Below are 24,888 nucleotides of genomic sequence, written 5' to 3' on the forward strand. Positions count from 1 at the left end.
AGTGCGCTATTGTCTATTGACTTCATGCAATGGGGCATGTTGATGCTGTAGTTATAGCGCAGCGCAGGTCGTGCGTGCCGAAACCAATATATTTGACACGGTATTGGCATTGAATGATAACACTTTGGGGTCTTGCTTCGTTTTTCAAATTTTTTTTGCGCGTCTGCGCATAACTTCACGACGGATTTATTGTATTGGAAAAAATATAACGGCTGTTCGTTTTTTGAGCCTTCTTTGATGTACACCGTTCAATTCAGGGAACTGGTAAATCCTAAACAGAGGGTGTCACCTGGAAGTCGATGACTGACAAGTTTGGCGCTAGAAACTTTCATCACACTTTGCCAAACGCGCAATAGAACAACAGAAGATACATATCCTGCTGTTCGGAGCTTAAACGCTTTACAATCCCTGATCCTGGTGTTACCGCCTCCAAACGTTGCCTCCTCACACAAAATCGAACGTGCATGGACATGATCCTTCTCAATCAGTGTTTTCATGTTTGTGGTCATTGTTCCTCGTTTGTAAACAGGCTTGTTTTTTTCTGATCCGTTTGCTAACGGAGTGAAACGCAATGCAGCAAAAACTGTTTGTGGCACAAACACAAAGTAAAATAAAAAGCAACATTGGGAAAAAAACTAACTGCGCGGTTCTTTTTAAGGTTTAGAATTTATGTACCTCGATTCAGTACAGTTCAAACTGTTTTCGACTTCTGGTCTAATATTTGATTGACAACTCGATCCTGCCAAGGCCGAACTCTCGAGTTAATCTGACAAAATTGTGGCTTGCAAGTTTGTAATTCACTCGGCAGATCGGCGAATCCCATTCAAACCCAAATCGACGCCGTACATCAAGTTCCGTGAAATGCCTCGAAGGCCGATGAGGCGGCTTGTTAGCTCAATGCCATGATACCGGGCGTGAAAAATTACCCAGTTTGCCACTCAATGCTAAACCGCGATTTATTGAGTGCGGCAATTACAGGCATTCCTCACGACTTCAGACTTAAAAATAAACATAGCCGCGGAATTGATGGCTCGCTCACACGTTTGTGAAAGATTCTGATCGTCCGATTTCGGCCATTTTTACTGACTTCGCTAGCGGTGAATATGCAAACGTAAAACAATATCTCAAAACTAAACAACAGCGGAAGGGCCAATTGACTTTTTAGCAGTTTGTAGGCTAAATGCGTTTCCTATTATTTAAAGCAGGGGTCTCAAACTCAAACTGCGTTGGGGACCAAAAACAAACTTTTAAGTAAGTCGAGGGCCGCACTATCGATATCGAAGAAAAATATTGCAAGATTAAAAAGTAAAGTGTTTATTTATGCCATTAGCTACAATAAAAATCAATATTGTAATAACAAAACAGCAATAGATGCACAGAGTAGCAAAGTGAAAGAGTCAACTGTGCTATTTTGCCTTGTGTGAAAACAATGGCCAACAATGACGCAACAATCGCAATGGCTGATTCTAAAAATGGGCTAGTTCGATTATCCTGTAAAATATACCACTAATACAGTGGTTCCCAACCTTTTAGTAGTCACGGACCCCTTTTGTAAGTTTTATACGCCAGCTGATTCCCAACGTAATTTTCCGTGTCTCTCATATGTTTTTCGTTTCTTGCATTATATGTTAATAATACATTTTTGTGCGGCATTTTAATCAGCCTTTACAGTCCTCAAAGCTCAATGAAGTTCTGCACTGTAGCAACAGAGAGATAAATTTTCTAGTGTACAAATGTTGAAACAAAGCACTATAAATTCCATTGTTCATGTGTGTTGTAATGTCACAATGGAGATAAAAATCACAAAAAAGTAGTTTTTCCAGACCCGAAAGTTTGATAAACAGTTTGCACTTGTATGCAGGATTGTAAAAACATTTCGAAAACTTACAAATATTTTACTGTTGGTTAATGGTACTAAAAATGTTTGGCTCCACGGACCCTCTGAATCCCTCTCACGTACCCCTTGGGGGTCCGCGAACCCCAGGTTGGGAACCAGTAGGCCTACTGCACTAATAGAATGATTGTATCTTGTAAACTCTCATAAAGGGTATTCGGCCAGAATAAAACAGATTAAAAGTTACTTCGTGGGCCACACAAACACCCTTGGAGGGCCGCATGCGGCCCGCAGGCCGCGTGTTTGAGACCCCTGATTTAAAGTATGCGTGAGCGCAGGTGCGGAGAGAAACCGCCCTGCCCTCAAACTGCTGCAATGGGTCATGCTTAGACAACAAGACAAATCACCACGCGAGCGTCCCGTATTCTCGCTATCTCGACTTATAATCACGATCGTCATGTTCGCATAAGAGTAATCGATTGTAGCGGAATTTCGCGAAACCAGTATCGACCCCACGTTAAACTGCAAACTGCATTGAACCGACTTTCTCGCATTTGCCTACTCATTACAATTGCTTTTTTAAATGTACCAACATAATTAGTGTTTATCCCTATATTTAATCTTACAAACTGTTGTTGTGATGTATCATCCAGACGTGGGGTCGGTTTGACAAACAAACCAAATCCACATCTGTGCGCTCATGGGTAGTTGCGTGTGCATTTTATGACTTGTTAACCCCGGTAAATATATACGGATGCCACAACTATCCATGGGATTTTCAATTTCTTTTCAAATGCCTAAATTGTAACGTTTATAACAATTTAATATAATCGTTTACCTCTGTTCGTTGCCGATTTTTTAAAAAATATTATTACATATTTTCACAGTCTGAACAACACGAATCTGCATTGAAACACAATTGGGCTAATTATTTTCAATTTTCTTGTGATTTCACTTAAATCCATATACAGCATGCCACGTCGATAACCACCTGTGTTTTGGAAATTGGTGGTAACATTGACAATTTGTGCAATAAATATGCCAAGCGTGAAAATTGGGACGCATTTACCAATTTGGATTCTTACAGTCAAGGACTTTCACAAATACCCAATACGATTTGCCCCAAGGTTAAATTGGCTTGTGACCGATATTTTAACCATCATTGTCTCATTTTCTCTCTTTCCACACCACATAATTTTTGGTAATCGACGTTTGTCTGGGAAAATACCTTTGGAGGCGTGGGAAACGGAATCACGACAAAAACGACAGCTGTTTAGCGACATCTTGCGGAGTTTAAAGGCTGGATTAACAACCGCGACGCGAAACAATAATTTTACAATCTGCACGACATTGAACGACAACAAACGGTTTTTGTTATGTTCACCAAGATAAAAAAAAAGACTTGTAACAAGCCTATAAAAAGAAGCATTTAACAAAAAAGTTTTTGTAATTTTTTTTGTCTGAAATTTTGTACAGATTTAAGATGCACCTTCATTACAAAAAAATTCCTGGCAGATCAGCTAAGGCAATGCAATTAGTCCTTGGGGGTCTTTAAGAATGTAGCCTACACTAGAATTTAGGGTAATGAGGTCGGTAAAGCTCGCCAAAATCGCTTCAGTGGTTGGTAAAGACTTCTCTCTGGGCGGGAATTTCAAGTGCTCTTCATCCCATGGTTCAGGTTATTAGTTGACGCTGTCGGGACAAACAACGAAGTCTCGAGGGTTGTTGTCATTGGGTTTTCCACAAATTACTGCCGATTTCGTATTTCGAACATTGTGCTGTTGTGTCATTTTGTTGCTTGTCGCCTTTCAGTGCTGGGATGACGCACGGGGGCTTTTAAGGCGTCTTCAGAGCGCTTTGATTGATTCGGCGATTTTCTACTGGGACGTTTAGAAACAAGAGTAATGTCGTATGCCGGATACAAGCGAAAGGAGCTTTGGTTTGTCTCAATGATAAAATTTGTATTGAAGCAGACCGCCAGGCTAAAAAGGGCTTCACTTTCGTGCACGCAAAACGCAAACTTGCAACTTGTGAATCTTTATTTCGAAATGTGAAATATTAAGGTTCAAATTTGCAGGTAGTTTTGTTGTCTTTAAAAAGTGTTCAGTCAGAAGTTATGGACAGACATGGGTCAATTGCAAAGGTACCGTGCTGCATAGTTACATCTTGTATCAGCAAGTGCGAAACACGCATAGCCTCTTGCATGTGCATTGAGACACAACGGAAAACACAGCAACATAACAAGACCCGTGTATCCAGTTACCAGAGCCAAAGCGGTTGAAGTGATCCAGTGAACGTTGAATTGCTTCCTTGCATCAGAACCTTTGTAGCTAGTTATTAAAATGCCTTTGACTTGTTTTGTCCATCAGGATGTGCATTCAATACAAGGCAATTTATAACAGGCGATTCCAGCACATGACCTATTTTCAATGACGTTAATGATTTTTTGTTGTTGTGAGCCTCAAGCCACTGCGTTTGTGGTTTCTTTAACTGAGGCCTGAGATTAAGTTCAAAGACACAAATGAGTGTCGCCGCAGTGGGACGACGGCTCACCACTTGAGCACCATCAAACCGCTTGGTCGCAAGATGTTCAGATTTGAAAAATCTCTTTTGAGTGGTAGATCGTTATTGGGACCACCCACTTGGCGTTCTTGGCAACTCCACTAAGGCAATTATTTGTGTGGCAATTTTCTCAATTTTTCCACCCTGGAGACTTAACACTTTTTGCGCAAGGTTGCGAATGTAGTAATTTGATCGCCGATAATACAACCTTCGTCAGTGAGAAATTAGCACAACACGGGAAGGATGTTAGAAATACATTATACTCGTGCATTCACATATAAATGATTGACCTGATCTTTAACTGTCATTTGCAATTTCAAATTAGCCAATATTTCATGTTTACATAGCTGTCACGCATACAAACGCGCCCGGAAACCAACCAATTCCGGCCGCAACGATTGGTGCCGTATATCTCAAGCTCAATAGCGAGCCGAGTCCAAAGCCGCATGTAACGATCGATGATTGGGCGATTGCTCGCATTTCGTAAACGTATTTGGCTTTAGTATTTGATGTTTACAACACAATGAGTGTTGGTTGGAGTTACAGGCCTTGAATGACTTACTGCCAAAGTTGCAATATTGTGAGGTATCGTTTCCGCAGTGTTTAATGTGGTACGAAAAATTTGCTGTGACAAGGTGTGAGGTGTGAGTCGGAAAAGATTATGCTGAGATCTTATAGGTGCTAATGTGATAAACAGCAACATGCAATGGTGTGTAACAACATATAACCAGGCAACTTTCCAAAAAAAAATGTGAATTGGAGGGAAGTTCTAACGCCAACTTCAAAATTCTATCAGGTTTTTAGAGTCAGTACGTTGTGTTTTTCTGTGTTGACTTACACACCCCTGTGAGAGTAACTTTATCTTGTTTTGGGTAGAAGTACTTTTTTGCGGTAATAGCACTATTTGCCGACCTAAAAACGAATCTTTGCGCACTCACCACACAGGTTTTCAATCCTCCATTGATATTGTCTAGTAACTGTCGCGACGGTCCCGCAATCCTCCTAATCCAACTCCATTAACAAGCAAAGCACACTGATATCCGCCTACCTCACGTCGCAAACGGCGCGTCGCTAAACTTGTTTGTTATCTTTGTCGTGTTTTGTTTGACACCCTTGGTTCCCCAAAGTCAGAGCTTGGGCCCATAACAGGACAGAAGGGCAAGGACCAGATACAAAGCTTTTGGCGGACGTTTGTCGAGTCCTACAACATATTGTCCGGCACTCGATACCATTGTTCGATCCCACAGGTTTCTCGGGCGCTCTCGTGAATCATCGCGCTGCTTGAGGTGACGACCCGCTGTGGGGATGTCTTTTATGCCTGTCAAGTCGCAGATCTCCGTCAAAGGTTCTGATTTAAAATTTAGTTGTCCCACAGTAACGACTGATTTTTCAGTTTTGTCCGCATTTTTGACAATTAGGAACTAAATTAAGTCATCAGGATTTGTGAAGATTATTTATTTGTGGTTCATTATGATGGCGGATGTCGTTTCTAGTTGCTAATTTTAAACGGTTAGTTTAGTCAATAGATGTTCTTGCTGATTGGTGTCCAAATTTTCTGACAAGGGTACTGCCCTATCCGACACATACGATCTGTCAGGCAGCCGTTAGTAAGTTAAGAAACAATAACGAAGTTTGGTTTTATGACTAGACAAACTACAATTTGTGTTGATTAAAATCGCACCATTACGTCATGTTGCAAAGTTTCCATCTCTCGTGAAGTGAACGCCAATGAAATGTAAATGCTAGTTTAAATAGCTGCTGGGCATAGTTAACCGTTAATGTAAAACAAAATCGATAGTGTGTGGCCAAACTAGAGGTGACAAGTGCAAACGTGTAGGTGATTGAAACACGTGCAAACGAGTACTGTCAAGTTCAGACAAAGGTTTTGGCAATGCAAATTTATACAGTGCACTTGAATACTACAGTAATAGGTAAATTAATTTGCGATTTGCATCAGTATTTTGCCTCTTTGATATGGTTTCGCGATAACCGCCAATTTCGCAATGTATAACAGTATATAATTTCGCCGCAACAGTATATAACGAGTGATCATTTTACTTTATTTGGGGTGTTGGGCAATATACACACATTTGAACGGGAAAGGATTGCGATTTATATCTATCGAATTGAAGCAAAGCTCTGTTTCCACATCATGCATAATTAATTCTTGTTTGAATGCATGCGCTGTACCACTGAGATCGACGGTTTTTAGTCTGCTAATGCGAGGAATGGGGTTCGTATGACCTCCAGAGCACGCCCTGATATCCCAATTCCGACGTTCTTCGTCCTTTGGGAATTGGATTTCATTTGCACAGTGCTTTGACGTAATTTTATTGACAGTCTCGTAAGGTCTTATTCACCTGCCGGGAATGAGCTATTAATCTGCGATTGATTGTAGTTCATTTTAAAAAAAAAATTTTTGCAACGATCTGAGACTTTATATAGGTTAGGTCCATACTTAGACAACATGGGTTCACCGATAACTCAGCATATGAATCGATAAATCTGCTTTTAAATTTGCATTTACAAAAAAACGAGTAATGGTACGGCTAAGTCCTCGACAGAGAGTCTGTGACCACCGCCCCAAAACAGTCGATTACACCCCAGAAAATCCCGACTCCCATAGAAGACCTTCATTCCTTCACGTCGTTTGGCGATTTTAAAACAAGGTTGGGCGGGGGTGAGGTCGGTTTCCCTGGGTGCTATTTTTGCGCCAAATGAAAATATTTTCGTGCTATTTTCGCGCATCGCATCACGCCTGCGGTGAATAGAGCACTTTGTTAGGCGATTTGGGTCGTATAAAAGCCGGCAACCTGTCATAACAACGTGCCTATAAGCTTTATGCGTATTACGACTGAACGCTTTATTACCAGAGCAGCTTCACAATTTATCCGTTGCCAAAACTTTGGCTTGAGTGTGATGTAAAAATACAAAGTCCTAACAATCATTTGGGCGACTCCGATTTAGTATCCTTACCACCGTTTTATGTGATAACTTGAGGCAACAGAATAATAACAGAATAACGAGATTTAATCCCACCACCAAGCTAGAGCGAGATGTACTTAAGTTAACGGTTTAACCGCCAAAATATATTATTTGTTGTAGCGGTTAGAAATAATCGATTAATAAATCAATTCGAACCGCTGTATTGTGTATAAAACTCAAAACTTTTAGCCTATGCCGACCAGTAGAAGTCTCAAAGAGTTTTTAAGCATATCATGGTACATTGGCAATGAATTTCGCGCCGTTAACTCGCTTAAGCTGTATTGAAGTCCGGAGCGTTTAGGTGCCTAAATTGGATAAACTTAAAGCCAATTTCACATGAATAGCTTTTTAATGCGTGTCACCCAAGGTTTTGAAATATGCCTTTAAAGCATACCAACGAGACAAATTATCCATATGACGTGATGCTACTGAAAGGAATTTGACACCACGCAAATCATCAGTGTACGAACTCAATTTCACAAAACCTTTTACGGTTACGTTGCCACGAAAGGTGTTATCACATATTTGGATATCATATTTGTTTGTTGAACCTGAGCTTTCGGTTCAGAGTCGAACAAACTAGCAGTTTGGATTTCAAATGTTTGGCCAAGCGAAAACATCAACAACATTTTGTCATTGATCCAAGAAACCAGCACCTGGCAATAAAGTCCTGTGTATGTCGCCCTCGTAAGAACCCACTATTATCGAAGTTGAATCCAATACCCGACAAGCCCCCTAATCCTCACTACATAGGGCGAGAACTTCAGTTGTGCGTAAAAGCCCCGAATCGTTTAGCTTCCGGGTCGAAGCTGCCATTCCCGTCGCGTTTTCGGCCTGTCGCACTTTCGGGATTGCCACCTGCAGACCTCGGCGAGTTAAGCCGAAAATTGTCGCCACACTGCTATTCGTTGACATTGTTTTCAAGCTTGTCGAGCATGAAACATAAGACTGAGTGTTTCAAAACTTTGCTACCACAGTTGTTTTTTTACTCTGGTGGGCGGATACCTTACAGACAACAAAATATCGAGTTTCGCACCACACTAGTGACCCTGTGGTAAAGGTTCCGTGCTTAAGGTATGTTTACCCTGAACAGGTCAATTTTCAGGGAACATTGGTACATAGTGAAATGGTTTCTCTGTTGCTTCTTGGCTATTGCACAGAAAGTGGAACAAGTGTAAATTTTCGCCCCGTCCCATTACTAACATAATAGTGCATCATCGGTCGCATTTAAGGGCCGGCTGCCATTTCTTGACATCATCTCTTACGTAGTTAGCGATAGAAGCGCTGATTAGGGCGCACATATGTAATATAGCGACAATGACGTTAGTATGGGTGCCGTGACCACATCGCCTTTCTTTGTGATGTGGGCAAAAAAGTTGAATAGTTTTGCCACGTTATCACCACAAATCGCCTATTAGACTCAGATAGCCAATAGCAAGTGTAGTCTGCGATCTTATGACGATGGTTAACGGTAATATAGTCTGGAGCTGTGTGATTCCGTAATGTTTTCGTATTTATGCGAAATTTTCTTTAAACAACAAACTATCTATTTATGTAGACGTTTTGGCGGCTAAATCGACTGGATGTAAGTAACTTAATTGCCTAATCCTAGTCTACTTCGATGTTTGCGTACATGAATATTTTATTCTAGACATTGCATATTGTTTGATATTGCGGTTAGTAATTTTCAAAAATCATTTGTAGCTGGGAGTCAATACTCAAACCAGCGGTTGATGTTTGTGTAAAACATGTTATTTATTTTGGACCCAGTCGGTTTTAGTTGGGACTATATTAGATGGCCTATTACTGATAATGTATGCAGAAAGGAAGCTTGAATTTAAAAAGCAGGTACATTAAATACATTTTATTATATTAGTGACAAATCGAGGCAGTGAGTTTCAACAGGGCAAGGGCAAAATTTCTGACCGGTTGTGCTTCGTTGTCGCTGCCAGGCGGCTAGCGACAAGTCATGCAATAAAGGCGGGCGCAGGAGTGGGAGGAGCAAATTTCTCTCACTTCTCTCGCTCCGGAGAAGGGAAAAACTTATCTAGCCGTTGAAGTGCCCTCGGTTGTCGCGTACTGCACAGAAGCTTGCGCCGATTGCTGAAGGGAAGTTATTAAAAACGACAACTAGAAGGGCAAAAGATTGTTGATGCTTTCAATTATTAACTGCACGCAACTAACTTTGTTGCCTGCGAACAGGAACAGGCCTTGTGGTCTTTATCGTGCGATAAGGGGCGTCATGCGGCGGTTATTGTTGTTGTAAAACTCACTGGTGTTTGCTGCGCGCTAGCCGAGTTGTTATTGACCGAGCGTCGGTTTTGCTTTGAACAGTTTTGGTGATTCGACGGAAGAAATGTTTAATGATTGGAGTTATGACAACCCGTTAAATAACAATCACTGTCGCATTGATTTCAATAGCAGAGGGCAGAGGTGAAGCTGCAGTTACGTATTATATAAGGCCTTCTTGAGCATGTGCCTAGTCTTGATAGGAAGTTCAGTCACGTAGTGAATTGGCGAGGTCCATGACCGGCCGGAAACTGTCAAGCTTGTTGACACGTAATGACATTCTCAGAACTTTCAGTCAGAAGGAGTAAAGCTCCACTGTAGTGAACGATTACAGATGGGTCACAAATATGTTTGTGGTGGTCTGGCAATGCGCTTTAGTCAGCATGGTACGGGCACGCGCGGTCATGTATGTTGAAACCTTGCTGTCATCGGCTGTCGAGACGTTCGAGCACTTATGCGCTGCCAAGCTAACCGCATTTATGGACCAAAACTACCAACTGCCATAAAGCGCAGTAGAAGTGGGATTAGGTTTTGTCTTGCAGTGTTAACATATGACCAAGCGCCCGTGTTAAACCAAAAACATCTGTCAAAACGCACTTGCGATTGTTGAAATCACTGCCATTGAGCCAAAAATTACCGCTCTTGCAACTTTACGTTGTAAGAACGGAATGCAGTCCTGCTTGCCCATTATGCGGTAACAAGATAATTATGAAGAGCCAACCGATTTCGTGTGTGGCACATTAATTTACTACACTTCACAACCGCATTAATTTACGAATTAGTTGGTTACCGGCAATGCGTCAGAGCTGTTTACATGTGGTTGTATTCACGCGAACCAAATGTCAAACGTGCCTTAGCAATTTATAAGCATTGATAGACCGACAAGAACTTGACTTAGCTTTCGGCGAGGCTAGCGTTCAACACTGCTGAGGCGCTCGCCTTTACGCACGCTCTAAATTCATGTAACCTTGTTTACAGCAAAACGCTCGCTTACGAGCACTGTGTAAAGTGACATATTGCTTACTGTTGATATAAACTCACAGGTCATGGCCGACGATGGCATCACCACTGCACAGGAGTTTGTCAAATTATTGGCGAACGCCCGTACCGCCTGTCAGAGGAATCTTGAAAATGGGGATATTCCAAAGGACAGTGATGGTGAGTGTCGTTTCCGATGATTGTCTGTTTTAATAGTGTTTTTGATCTGTGCATGGGCCGAGAATGAAGCTTCCTGGTGGTTACTGATGGGTTTCGAATAGAAAATTTGTTTTGTCCGAGGTCGGGCGTTTTGAAAGCGGAGAATGTCGGTTCATAGACGTATGGATTTGGTATAGGTTGTTGTTGTTGTAGTGTCTTTATTACAGTGCAAAAGGTCGTTTAAGAGCAGGGGTTGTGGCAAAATTACACAGACATGTTTTTCCATTTAACTTGTTATTTTTAAACAACAAAAAATTTGGTATTTTGCAAACATATATTTCGAAAAACATCGCAACAATTCACAACAACAAAATTTAATGATTATTAAATGATAAACGCTCCGATAACACTCTATGTAATTAAAAACCAACGTGTTTTTATGGTGCCAAGCCGAGTAACAAGCTCAACAACAAATGCAATTACTGGCAACATTAAGCCACATCAATAGCCGTAACATGACCTGCCCTGCAAAAAATTGCGTTTGTTGCTGCTGTGTTCGGCGTATGGCAGCGCCTTTGGCAATTGGGATTTTTCATGGTTCAGTGATGAAGGTGTAAAATATTTCACAACGGGCATACTCCCAGCAAAATCAACGCAACTTTCGTATATTGCCATTAAAAAGAAACTTTTAACCTATCAAAATAAAAAAATATCGACTTAAATTTAACTCCGAAATGCCGACGTTTTTTTTTAACAAGTTGTAGTTAAAGGGTAGCGAATTGGCAAAGCACAATATTTTCTAGCATTTGTCACGTATTATATCTAGAGCAAATAGGGAATCAGAAGCAACACGTGCTCGCCAATCCCTTCCGTTCAAACATGCGGATCGGTGTGGCAGGGTTGGGAAGTACTCGAGACTCGCACGAAAACACTCGCCTTTGCTCTACGGGCCACAGATTGACTCGTAATCGGAGCGCCCGCGAAGCTTCACACTTAATGGGGGGTGACAGCTAGCATCCCCCAGACTAAAACCCCAGCGCGCCTCAACCCTCGTAGTTGTACCCACAAAGGCATGCGGATGGGTCCGGTTCCGATTATACAGATGTGTTTTCTTTTCTTTTCAAGCCAAAACTATGTTTTTTCTACACCAGTGGCAAAAATGTCGACCCAGTCAAATTGACATCTCAAGCACCTTGTTAAAATTTTTACCTTACCGAAATTCCTGCACATGTTTTGGTGAAAACATTTTTAAATTATGTGCATCTTGGTATATAAGTGTTTAAAACTTTGCATATTTATCCACACAGGAAACCCGTTGAAAGTCTACTGCCCTGGCGAGTGGGATACTTTGTCGTGTTGGCCGAGCAGTCCACCTGGAACCAGTGTGACCATCGCTTGCCCCGAGTATGTTGAAGACTTTGACCACTCCGGTAAGCAACTGAAATTTGCTTTATTACGCTTAAAACACAGAGAAAATTAGACATTATCACATTGCCAACGATATTTAAAAGCTTACTACCTTACATTACCCCTGTAGGAAGCGGCGTGAAAAGCACATTTTAGCAAGAGGATAGCACATTTTCGAAGAACAGGGCGTATTTCGCGCTTCGCTCTGTTAAAATACACAAATTGAATTTTTTTTAACATCCAGATGTTCGACCTTACAAGAGCCTTTGATCCACACTAAGCGCTTTATGCCATCGATTTTACCCTTTGCCGTAATCGTGTCGGCAATTTAAATGCTATCAACAGGATTGCGTATAATATTAAGCTTCACCTGTTAACGAAAGTAACCCGTTACTTTGGTGTCATTAAAGTAATTTTCACTTTTTAACGGCAACTGAAACTTAATGGTATAAATTTTGACGGAAGTCAACAAACAAAGTTTTTATTCGAAAACTGTGTATTGCAAAAAAATCTACGGTCTTAAAGTTATTCTGATTAACGTAATTATGTGGAGAAAAGTACGTCTAACGACGTAACAATCGTAATGCGATACCTTGGCTTGTGCGTTTATGGGCCAAACTCCCAACGTCCAGCAACGTTTTTGCCGTAACACGAACAATCTGAACTATACTAGAAATAATTTTACCTCAAAAACAATATAAACTGCATTGGAAATGGTTGTGACATTTTATACAAAACAAAATTAAGAACTTGATTTTTGACTCACAGTACAACTCCACAAGACTTTCATTTGCAAACGCAAATGTAATTTAGCATTACAACTTAAAGCAAATTATATGATTCCCAAAATGACTCGCATTTTGCGTAACTAGGGGGAATCCAACTTTTGTTTTTGTGAAAGTGTGTTGGCAAGCAGCACTGACCAGCAGGCTAAAACGCTTGAGGTGTTACTTTTGTCACTCAGCCAACAACATCCCTATGCATTTTTCATGCGGTTAGCGTTAGAAGTGTGCAGTTCATAGTTTCCACGTGGTGCCAACAACGTATTACGTTGAAAATTAATTAGGTCGCGTGTCCTGCCACGTTAACTCATCATGTTTCGAAGAAATCCTTCAGTGTCCAAATGGGTAACAGTGACATGTTTAAAAAGGATAGAAAACACAGATCCGGAAATAATGAGGCGCGTTTCATTTTTAAACTTAGCTTTATCATTATACGATGTCGCGCTGTTCAGGAAAGATGATTCACCCATAATTAGCCGTGCTGCAAGCAATAGGTTACTTGATTTTGCGCACTAAAAATATCCTCCAATCCACCATTCTGCAGGATAGCGGAATCAAAGCCACGTTTATTTCGCTTATCATCTCCTAACATCGCTAAATCCCATTGATTCAGGGTTTGCTCGGCCTTCTGATTGTACGGCTCGCAATTCATCAACCAGACGTCACATGTCAAACTGCTGCGCGTCCTCTGAGTCAAAACGATATCCTACATTAAGAATTGATTGTGGCCTAATGCCCTTTATCCCAAAAACACGTTTGCCAAAAAAAAGAATGTTTGGATTAATAATTATTTTTACCTGGGCTGAAAAAAAACCTAATAACGCCGGATCAAATGATACAACCAGGCTTATAAAACAATACAGTTTTTTTTAAAAGCCATATGCTCTTGTAAATTTAAAATCGTGAGGTGCCCAAGGTCTATCTTAGTAGGTGGCCAATATGGAACAATAGTAAAAATCTCACCAGTGATTAGCTTTGCGAAATAAATAATCAAAACACTGCGATAACTTACACCGAGGCGTTGATTGTATATAGAGGTAGTGACTAGATTTTGCAAGAAGGACGGAAACTGGTACCGCAGCGAAGAGGCCAACAAGACGTGGATGGATTATTCGCGCTGTTACGGAAGCGGATTTCTCGCCTTCGAGGAGGTCGAGGACCTCATCAAGGCCGGCGGATATGTAAGCGAAACTCAGTGTATAAGCGGCAAGCTCGCAAAGTCGGAAAATTGTAAAAGGCTGCCACTCAACTTTTAAGCCAAAACCAACTCGACATTGAGTAAAATAGATCAATCATTGAAGCGCACATGAAACGTTTGGCTACCTCTGACAATGACATAAAGTTGTGGCAGACTTTTTCACTGTTTTCGACTTTGGCAAGGCTTGGTCGCTTTTCACCGCAGAACACTGAACGTCTCGTAGTTACTACCAGCGCTGCCGCTGGACTTGTGTTGTGTCGGTGTGGTGGGTTTTCACGCGGTGTGTTGCCCTGCGCTCAACGTTAGTTGTAGAGGCCTGCGCACAACGTCATCAACTGCACCCACAGTATGGCTGTATCAAGCCTTCAACCCACACTCGTTGTTCATGCTTGCTCGATAGCTGAATGCCTTGATGTAGCACGGTCACATACGTCACATTGTTTACCAGAATGTCACATCACGTGACAGAGAATTTCGGGCGCGTGGCGCGTGTTTTTGTGAAATATTACGATGTGAATCTTATGTTGTAGTGGCAGTAGTGGGTTGTTGAGAAAAAACTAACTATGAGTTGTAGCGGCAGCAATGCGAAGGCCTGCTATTGTGCCTAACCTATGATTATGTGTTTATAAGCCACACTTTCACGTGGGCAATGTCAACCAATCCAAAAACCTCTCGTTTAGGTCAGTGTAAATCTATTTCCTATTGACTGAACCAACAGACCTATATTCCAGTACACATATTAAAAAAATCGTTAAACGGCCGCAAAAGGTTAAGTGGCTAAAACAAGGTTTGGACTCAATGGGTAAGTGGCGCTTTGTGCTTCAACACGATCTTATCCCCGCCACCCAATTGTGTAGGAAAGGCGCGACGACATTGCTGGCCGGATGGTAGGTGGGCGAAAGCCAGCGACCAAAATCAGACCTGGATCGATTACAGCGAATGCCACACCCTTAGCAGCGAGCAAGAAATGCAAAAGCTTATCCTGAGAAAAGTGAGTCGCCTTGCCCGCCCCTCCTTGCCCCGTTAACCCAGTGACGCGTTTTGCGCGTTACTTGGAAGACTTAACCCATTAATTCATCGACTCGACTGCTCGCCCTAACTCCCTGCATGAAACAGACTTTCTGCATTTATTTCTCGCGCGTGTCGGAATTAGTGTTCTTTGGAAGTTCGCCCTATGTTTAGGGCTTTCTGTGATAACATTTGTGGAGTCACCACCTAAGCAACAATTTGCAATCACCATTTTACATTAAATTCCAGTTGCAGATAATTTTGGTGCACAATCCTTAAGTTTAGAATGACAAAAATGCCAAAAACCCCAATGAAAAACAAACGGGTAAAGCGTTACTCGCTGCAAAGAGATTTGCGATCTGAAAAATTATACTAGTTGTCCCATCATACTTTTGTCATGCAATCCATTGTCTAACGTCCTTGCATGTGCATGTTGTGTAATCTATACTTTTACTAACCTTAAATGCAAACTAATTCTCGGCCAATGGTGTCTATCACACTTAGATTTGCATGTTTTGTTTGAAATTGATACCATGTCGAGGAACCTGCTTTCTAATCGGTTGCAGTGTTTGAGTGTAAATGTGTGCAGTAGGTTGACACAACATTTAGACGCATAGCTTATGCTATAACATACTGCACTCGAGATTCTAAACTGAACCCAGTTTGAAACCACCATTTTAAAACACCAGTTCTCTTTATTTATAGCTGTGGTTTCCAAACCCAATAAAATGGTTCCAAAAGGTCCGTGAATGCACAAAAAGTATTGGATTTTTAAGTTTCTAAAAATAGGTAATTGTGTGAGAATTTACAAAGGAGTCCCACAAACAGTTACCATTGATTTAAAGCATGTCAAAAATGCATGACACGTGGCTTAAAAGCTTTTCGTTTACTTAATGAACGTTTCCTGTGTCGACCTATGCTGTTTTAATCAGTGGCAGCTCCATTTATGACGTTGCTGTAAAGTGTACTCTGCGTTATGACGTAATACATGAAAATTTAACTAGAAGACCCATCGCAGCCCAACTATTTTTGTCACTTGCAGCCCGAAGAAAAGAACATGATTCGGCTTTACACAGTCGGTTACTCCTTCTCGTTTGCATCCCTCGTCATCGCTATGATCATTCTCGGCTATTTCAAGTAAGAGCTTGAATTTATTTATGAATCTATGAATTTTTTATGTCTATCGTACAGCGCCTTAAATACGCAATTATCAAGTTGATAGAATCTATTTTAAAAGTCAGCGTAGGAAGTGTTTAACGCACTTCGTAAAGGTTCTGTGAATTTAGGATGTTTAGTCTGGCTTCGGATTACAAAATACAAACCTCTACGCGGAAAACGCCTGGTTTGGTAAGATCTCCACAAACCCGCGTAGGTAAACCAACTATCCGCACCGATATAGGCTTCTTTAAATGTCACCCAAAGGCACACGAGTGGTAAAAGCCGTGTTTTACGGTCGCTAGTGTTTGATCAGGTTTCGACTGCAAAAACAACATGGCATTCACAAGTACACGCAACACAACCTTGATCACAACGTTGACATCACATTAGTAATCGACTTTTATGACTAAAATAGTCAAAATGGGTTTCGAAAAACGGGTTTAGTTTGTACAGGACATGATCAATTGAACTATAGTACCACCACGCAACCGGAATCTTTGAGGTTTTGAACGAGTCTGGACATTATCATGCTTTCGTGTACAGTCTGGCCCAACATGCCATGCCACAACGCCGTGAGAATGCGTTCTTTTGGTTGTTTAACTGTTTAGATTACAGAGGAAAAGTTGCAGTTTTTAAAACATTTTTAACTGCTAATGAAAAACAGAATCTTGACACACAATTTCCGCTTGCCGACTAAGTAGAGCCCGCGTTACTTCATCACCCATAAAACCTCGAACCAATTTTTTTTATAGCGCAGTAAAGTCTCTTTAAACCCTTAAAGGCCACTAAAGTTTTCCCGCTTGTGTAATTAAGCATCCACAGGGTTGTGAACTGAACTTTATGGGTCTGGTTTAGGTAGTTTACTCTATGTTTCGAATGCGAAACGACAATGTAGGTGTTTCACGTGCAACGAAATTGCCGCTACAAGTTCAAACTTGTAACGGCCACAAACAAGGATTTAATTAGCACAAGGTTATTCTGGTGTTATCACACGGTTGGCACAAAATGCTGGTCACAACCCCCAGGGCCGTGTTATGTTGGCCAATCAGCGATGGTCTTGTGTGAATCGTTGTAACTGCCCGCACACAAACATGTAATGGTCCGAGCCTGTACGCCCGCAGACCCCCGTAATTGTTACTTTTCGACCCAAGGCGAAATATTTGCACCGTAGCGGCTTGTTGTTTATCATTGTTATCGGCTTATGGGAGGTATCGTATAATTATAACGATTTTACAGATAATAGCACAGATTATTATTGTTTCTCTGGATATAAACAGCAGTTGCCGGTAGAGAATAGAATATCGAAATTTGTAAGCATAAGATGCACAAATTTTCCAAAAATAACTGATTTACAATATTTTATGGTCGCTGCTATTGACATTATCGAGCAACACCACTTAAGATGGATTATATCCCAACATCAGTACAGTCGACACATTAACTCCGCTCCATTTATTCATGTAGGCGTCTTCATTGCACAAGAAACTACATCCACATGCACCTTTTCGCCTCGTTCATACTTCGTGCGCTCTTCATCTTTGTTAAAGATCAAGTTCTTTTCCACGGTGCCGGTATACTGGACGTTGCATCAAGCGGACCAGATATCGAAGGACTCGACAAATACATTACCAGGGCCGTGGATCAAGGAGCAACGTCGCTGGTGAGTCATGACTTTGTTTGACAAAAATCCTACTCTAGAGTACTTTTGCTCGACACTGGGGCTCATGGCCGGGCTCCTCTAAAATACGCAAGCTACGCAATCTACTTATAAAACGTATGCAACTTCTAAAAATGTTGACAGTTAGGGCTTTTAGGGTCTGGGTGAGGGTTTATAATAAAAATAACACAATAATTATGGGTCCCCTTCCCTGAAGGGGACACATATTGTTTTTGTCTATATTTTTTTTTTCTTTTTTCTTTTTTTCTTTTTTTCTTTTTTTCTTTTTTTCTTTTTTTCTTTTTTTCTTTTTTCTTTTTTTCTTTCTAACGCAGATTTGTTCCCACGTTTTGGTCAAGAAAGAATGGTTCAAACTTTTTCAAATTTACACACATTACAGATATTGGTCTAAAGATGGTCCATGTGAATTTTGACCCCGTTTGATCCCTCGGTTCACCCACAGCCCCCCAAAACGTGAAATTTTTAGCGCGGATTTGTTCCCACGTTTTGGTCAAGAAAGAATGGTTCAAACTTTTTCAAATTTACACACATAATAGGTATTGGTCTAAAGATGGTCCATGTGAATTTTGACCCCGTTTGATCCCTCGGTTCACCCACAGCACCCCAAAACGTGAAATTTTTAGCGCGGCTATTGTTCCCACGTTTTGGTCAAGAAAGAATGGTTCAAACTTTTTCAATTTTACACACATTACAGATATTGGTCTAAAGATGGTCCATGTGAATTTTAACCCCGTATGACCCAGAGATTCACCCACAGGCCCCCGAAACGTAAATGTGTCTAACGCTCGTTTGGTCAAGAAAGACACTGTAGGCAGAAGTACCAAGAGAGTAACTCACTGGTTTACGATAGCGGGAGGGCTCAGCTTGACGTCGGACAGACGTTTTACGAGACATCGTTTCAGTGATTAGAAATCAGCTGTTTTGCACAGCAATGCTATGTCGTTTTATTAAGTTATCACTCACATTTTTAGTTTTGGCGAAGGTTTTACACCTATGACGTGATTTAAGCCTAATAACCGTGCTTCGGTTTTGTATATGTCAAGAAAAACTTTGTTAATAAAAGTTAAGATGAAAAAATTAACTTGACTTTTTTGCCAAATAAATGTTTTTTTAAATGCTCGCTGTCAGGTTGGCCGCCGCATGATCACGGGTTACTTAAGGTCAACTAGTCGGTATTACAAACACAGCTCAGAACTTTCTTCATAACGTAGCGTTTTTTTAACAATCAATTTAGGAGTAAATACTCAAGGCATGTATAAATTAGGCTTAACAGTATTGTTGAACACGAATGACGGCGTGCTATTGAAAACGGTGTCAAAAGGTCAAACAGTCGTTTGGCGTGTGCACCCTGAGAGGTTACTACAGGTCAATGGTACTCGTTTTGCGAAACAAAGTTAAATGAAAAACAATTTGTTATGTATACACTTTTTAATTTAAAGTGTCTGTAACACAACTGTTACAGCTTTCTAAAAAAAAATTGCCCGACCTTGGAGGACTATATCTGGGTCAAAGCAAGAGATTAGATTTAAGTCTTTGTTACGTTTTTTTAATGTTTTTGTAATTACATGACAATAATAGTGCAAAAAGAATACGAACAATTTTTTTTATTGTTGGGTTAATGCTTTCTAAAAATTTGTCCTTAAGAATGTAAAAATCACCGCAACATTTGTTTACCGTAAATCCGCACAAACATGCGTGTGGGGACCCATTAGTTTTTGTTTACAAAAACAATCATATGTGTAGATCAAATGATGTGTATAGTAAATTGGTAAATATCGTATAGAATATATAAAATGGAAGTATATCAGAAAGCCACTCTTCTAGTTTAGTTTTAGATGCCCAGTTTAGGCTTAATATTCATTATTCACATGTGTGTTGAGAGTGGTACTAAATACCGTATGGTGCCGCATGTTAACACTTGTAAGAAAATTAAGCCCAAAAGGTATCTGAGATTAAATTATATAGTTATTTTTGTTATAAACCCTCACCCAGACCCTAAAAGCCCTAACCGTCAACATCTTAGTTAGTTTTTTTTTCGCAAATTGCGTATAGATTGCGTAGAATGCGCAGATTGCGCAGATTGCGTAGATTGCGTATTTTAGAGTAGCCCCTCATGGCCTAATACCTAATGAAACACACCCGAAACGAAGCTTTTCCAAACAAAATGAGTACATGCTTTATCACGGAGGCTCTGAAATAAACGTTGCAAGACAACTTTCAAAGTCTACAAAATGGTTGCAAGACAACTTTCTCTTTTAGTGTCCTTGCCTGAAAGAAAGTCAAAACATGTCCCTTGAGCGTAAAATTCCGGTTAAAAACCTCTGCTGTAAACCCAAAATTAGAATACGATTTCTTGTGATGGTGGCAATGTATTGTGATAACCTGCCGAAGGTGGTTTAATCATGAACTATTTCTATTGCAGCTTACTTGCAAGATTGTGATCACGTTTTTTCACTACTTCATTGCAACCAATTATTACTGGATCTTAGTGGAAGCGCTTTACCTGCATAGTCTCATTTTTGTGGCGTTTTTTTCCGACAAAAAGTACCTCTGGCGATTTATTATAACCGGATGGGGTAAGTAATTTCATCTTTTGTATCATGTTCCTGGAATTTTTGCAGTGCAGTTAAGACCTCAACGATTTTTTGTGGTAATTCAAAGAGTTTTTGTTTAAGCCTGTTTGAACCAGTGACATCTTTGCTATTGTTATTATAAAAGTTTAATGTTGGCTGGTCCTTTTACGAACCACGTGGGTCTCAACACACAATAGGAGATTTGCTGACTGACGTCAGAACTGCTGGAGCGAAGATAACGCGCCTTGTTCAAACATTAATTATCGACCAATTCTCCCAGTTGCCGAGTTTTCTGAATAGCAAATCGGTCACATGGTTTGTTTAACAACTTCAAATTGCAAAAACTTATTTGAAACCAATCCTTGTGAATAGTACTTTCTGCTTTTTTAAGTCATTTTATGCTTTTGCAGCAAATGTGTGCAGAGTTTTGGTTAAATTAACATTCCTATATTGTCACCATTTTCGGCCACAAAGCAATCGCAAACTGTAAAAAAAATCCGCAAAACTTTCCACTTACTGGGGGTATCAGGTAAAACCCATGCACCGAGCGTCCCCAGCGACCTGCTTGCCACATCATAACGTGCACCAAAAAAACAAAGTATTTAGGCCGACAAAAAGGGCCTTTGTTTTTGGATAAGCTTTAGATGTTTTTGTACGTCTACACCTGAAGCCGCTTGACCCGAATGTTGAAGGCTAATCCCAGACGATATATGTTAACACCTGCATACGGGCGACCCAAGCGCCATGTAATTGTAGTTAAACCGGCAAAGTTGTGATTAAAGATTTATTTTTATTTTTGGTCTGCAGGTGTTCCAGTGCTGTTCGTTCTTCCCTGGGCCATAGTGAGAGCTGTACTGGACGGAGACTCGTAAGTTTTATCCCCGATTTTCCTTTCCAGTTTCCGCGGCATTTTGGCGATAATTTTCGGCCGCACAACCTGTAATTTGTTGATCTCTGTTGTGTTTTCCCTGGTTTCCTAATAACTAGATCTAAACGCGCATAGTCGTCCGTGCCAAAATCAGCCCTTATTGTGGTCGCATTACAATTTTACCTACGTCATCCGCTTATCCCTTGCAACACTTGCTGACGTAAACACTCTACCTTTGTGGACCAATGGCACATCACGTGTTTAACGTGCCAGTCGCTTGGAAAAGCAAAATTTAAACCCGGCTCGACCTCTATGTTGTTTACTCGCAGATGCTGGGATGTCTCCGTTCAAGAATACAAGTGGATTTTCAATGGTCCCATTGTGGTCGCCAGCGTGGTAAGCTGATCCTAATGTGACGCCATTCGAAATCACGTGCTGGTCTAGCAATAGTCACGTGATCTTTGAAGTGCATGCAGTAGACTGTAATGTTTTGTGTAAATGACCATGCCAATTAATGCATTCTTAAAAAATGGCTCGTGGGTGTCTAATTTTTGTTTGTTTAATGTGTCTTATTTTGTAGATTAACTTCTTGCTGTTTCTAAACATCATCCGTGTTCTATGGTATAAAATGAAAGAGCGTGGTATGGCTGGAAGGACAGACAACAGAAGACAATACAAGTGAGCTCAAAATATCACGATTGTTACAGTCTCAACTGATGGTTTTGATCCTACGTTTAAAGATCATACAAAACACTGCCCACAAATTCAAATTAGGTGTTTATTCTGCTACCATACATTAGTCTCTTTTGCAAATGCTACAAGACATTTTGTTTGACTTATGCAAGTGCTTGAATTCTGATCGTTTTACTCAGAAAACTTGCCAAGTCCACTCTGGTTCTCATCCCCATGTTCGGAGTTCACGTCATCGTTTTTATTGCCCTCCCTGACTCTGTGCGATCGGGTGCTATGTACTACGTCAGCATGTACTTCGACCTTTTCTTCAACTCTTTCCAGGTGAGTGATGACACAAGTGATGACGTCACGACTTTTCAAGCCGACACACTACAGTCGGTCGTTGCAGTGTTTTTTAAAGTGTTTTTATTCTAAATGCTTACATTAAAAGTTTTTTTCACGGGATTTGAACCAAGGAAGCTCGCCTAGGACGGTTTTAAAATGTCTGTTTGTGGATCAGGTTTCTGTCTACTCTAGATCTAGATGCTTGTAGTAAAAAAACGTAGAATTTGTACTCGGTGTTTACTGCCAAGTTTGCTTGGTTTGCTAAAGTTGAACCAAGTTCAAAGTCATTTGTCTTCAGGTTGTGTGGACGCGTTTTCGTGCCAATGAAACTACGCGTCCAACCACTAATTAGCCCCGAACTTGCTTTGCCGACGTAATCGATTTTCGGTTACAAACGGCCTATTACTCTGTGACATTATTTGCACTACTTACATTAGAACGTTTTGCCGTGACACAGGTGCTTGGAATATAACCATTAACTACATGTAAGGGAGGCGAAAGGTTGTGACGTTTTTTAGACATGTAACTTACGTCCCCAGGGCTCAGAAAAATATCACAACAGTACTTTCAAAAACTAACATTATTGTTTGTTGCAGGGTTTCTTCGTAGCGATAATCTATTGCTTCTGCAACGGAGAGGTAGGCCATTTTATTGATTCATTTACAATAAGCATTTTTTTATTTAAATCGTACAGCCAAAGTAATAGTAATTTATCCATTCATTGCGGGAACTATTTGATTTAAAAAGTATCACATCAGGAGTACCTTTAAGGTTCTTGCCCTGCACTAAAAAACATGCTGGTGGTATATAAAGCGCCTATACTTTTAACTTTGCTACTGTACAGGGCTACGTGCTGTTTGCCACGGTTCCGTTTTGTCGGCGTCAGTAACACGGATACCAAACATGGTGTCCAAGGGTTACGTCTGCGAGCCCCTTTTTTAGCTAATTGTTTTCCCTCATCGGGTACTTGGCACGTAATCCTATTTTTTGCGGTGAAACAGGCATCATCGCCCGCACGAGATGTGCATTTTCTCAATGCTTTTGGAATTCGATCCGACAGGCTTAAACCATTGATAGAGTGCAATATCGAACAAAACAATGCATAAGCTTTCTCGAGTGGGATATTGATTGCGCATTAAGGGGTGCCGATAATCCGTTGATGATTGGTTTACAAAATTGCTTATTGTCATGCACTACGGAATCGTATTTTCAATTTTAGTTTCTGCGTCTTGCATCCATCGAATTAAAATAAAAGCAAAATGATGTGCTATTTATAGTATATGTACCTGCCTAATGGAACATAAAAAACACTTCAATGATGTTTTTGTCACAAGTTTCACAAGCAATAAAATCGTGTGTGCCTGAAGGGCGCTGGAACAGTTTATACAAATGGATCAGAAAGTTACCTAGCAACGAACAAAACCATAGGTACACATAGCCAACCATGGACTTAACTTGACAGCAAATTGATTAGGGCAGTCTTTTGTCCTGGATAAGCCACCACGTGTACTCCTCCGTTTCTATTAGTCGTTTAGATTGCGCAACACTTTAACATAAAACCCGAGCGTTAACACTTGTATGTCATTGTCAGGTTCAGGCAGAGTTCAAGAAGGCATGGGAACGCTTCAACCTCTCAGTTGAGATCCAGAAGGGGCGAAGAGAGCGAAGCAGGTCCTCGGTCACAATGTTAACAAGCTTTAACAGCACAGCATCCCAACAGGTCTGTACTGAGACAACTACTATATAGCATCTTAGATTTTGCTGTCTGAAAGTCCATATGTGTATGCGACTTATAGTTACCTGGAATACGCATTGCTTTGCAAACGGTATTGCATGGGAAGTCTGTACGATGTCCATTTAACTGTGGCATTAAAGTCTTGCATTAAAAAATGCAAAAAAATATTTTCTAACACGGTCGTACAGAAGTGCCCATCTTCAACCTGTGAAAGCCAAAATGATGACCATGTTAAAAACAATTCAAAATATTTTTATAGGCTCGACTTTCGATCGGTGGAGCAAGCAACGGCAAAGGTCATCGGGGAAATGGTTGCCTATTGACTCGTCCAATGACTTCAAACTGTGAAATGAGAGAGGTGCGTTTTTTTTTCTTGTATTCTATTATTGTTTTAATCTTTAATGCTTGTTTTCTTGTTAGCTAAGCGGACCTTGGCTTTGCTGTGTTGCCACTGTGTTGTTTTTATCGTGCTTACTTGTTTCTAGGTCACAATGGGTACACCCAGATGCATGGAAATGGAAACATCGTTTGCGGAAGATCAAAATTGCAACAATAACAATCGATGCGACGTATGTGATCTGTAATTGTGTATTTGTGTTGTGTTATCAAATTTGTCAAAACGACATAACTACCGGCCTTGTCTTAATGTCTGGACAA

General features: G+C 40.7%; 1 protein-coding gene across 3 annotated transcripts in view; it reads left to right on the forward strand.

Moving 5' to 3' along the window:
* LOC145224536 (parathyroid hormone 2 receptor-like) overlaps window positions 1-24,888 on the forward strand; it is a 34,247-nt gene that overhangs the window by 7,725 nt on the left and 1,634 nt on the right. For 2 of the 3 annotated variants that reach the window (XM_080091058.1, XM_080091060.1), the window contains exons 3-16: window positions 10,714-10,828; window positions 12,115-12,237; window positions 14,032-14,177; window positions 16,245-16,339; window positions 17,825-18,020; window positions 20,461-20,614; window positions 21,419-21,479; window positions 21,809-21,875; window positions 22,060-22,157; window positions 22,352-22,493; window positions 23,093-23,134; window positions 24,088-24,216; window positions 24,491-24,589; window positions 24,717-24,800. In XM_080091058.1, the coding sequence (XP_079947184.1) occupies window positions 10,714-10,828; window positions 12,115-12,237; window positions 14,032-14,177; window positions 16,245-16,339; window positions 17,825-18,020; window positions 20,461-20,614; window positions 21,419-21,479; window positions 21,809-21,875; window positions 22,060-22,157; window positions 22,352-22,493; window positions 23,093-23,134; window positions 24,088-24,216; window positions 24,491-24,589; window positions 24,717-24,800 (1,551 nt within the window). Of the gene's footprint in view, window positions 1-10,713; window positions 10,829-12,114; window positions 12,238-14,031; window positions 14,178-15,051; window positions 15,186-16,244; window positions 16,340-17,824; window positions 18,021-20,460; window positions 20,615-21,418; window positions 21,480-21,808; window positions 21,876-22,059; window positions 22,158-22,351; window positions 22,494-23,092; window positions 23,135-24,087; window positions 24,217-24,490; window positions 24,590-24,716; window positions 24,801-24,888 lie in introns of all 3 variants that reach the window. The other variant, XM_080091061.1, reaches the window with a different exon arrangement.

The sequence above is a fragment of the Phallusia mammillata genome, chromosome 4 (genome assembly GCF_965637545.1).
Source record: "Phallusia mammillata chromosome 4, kaPhaMamm4.hap1.1, whole genome shotgun sequence".
Lineage (NCBI taxonomy): Eukaryota > Metazoa > Chordata > Ascidiacea > Phlebobranchia > Ascidiidae > Phallusia > Phallusia mammillata.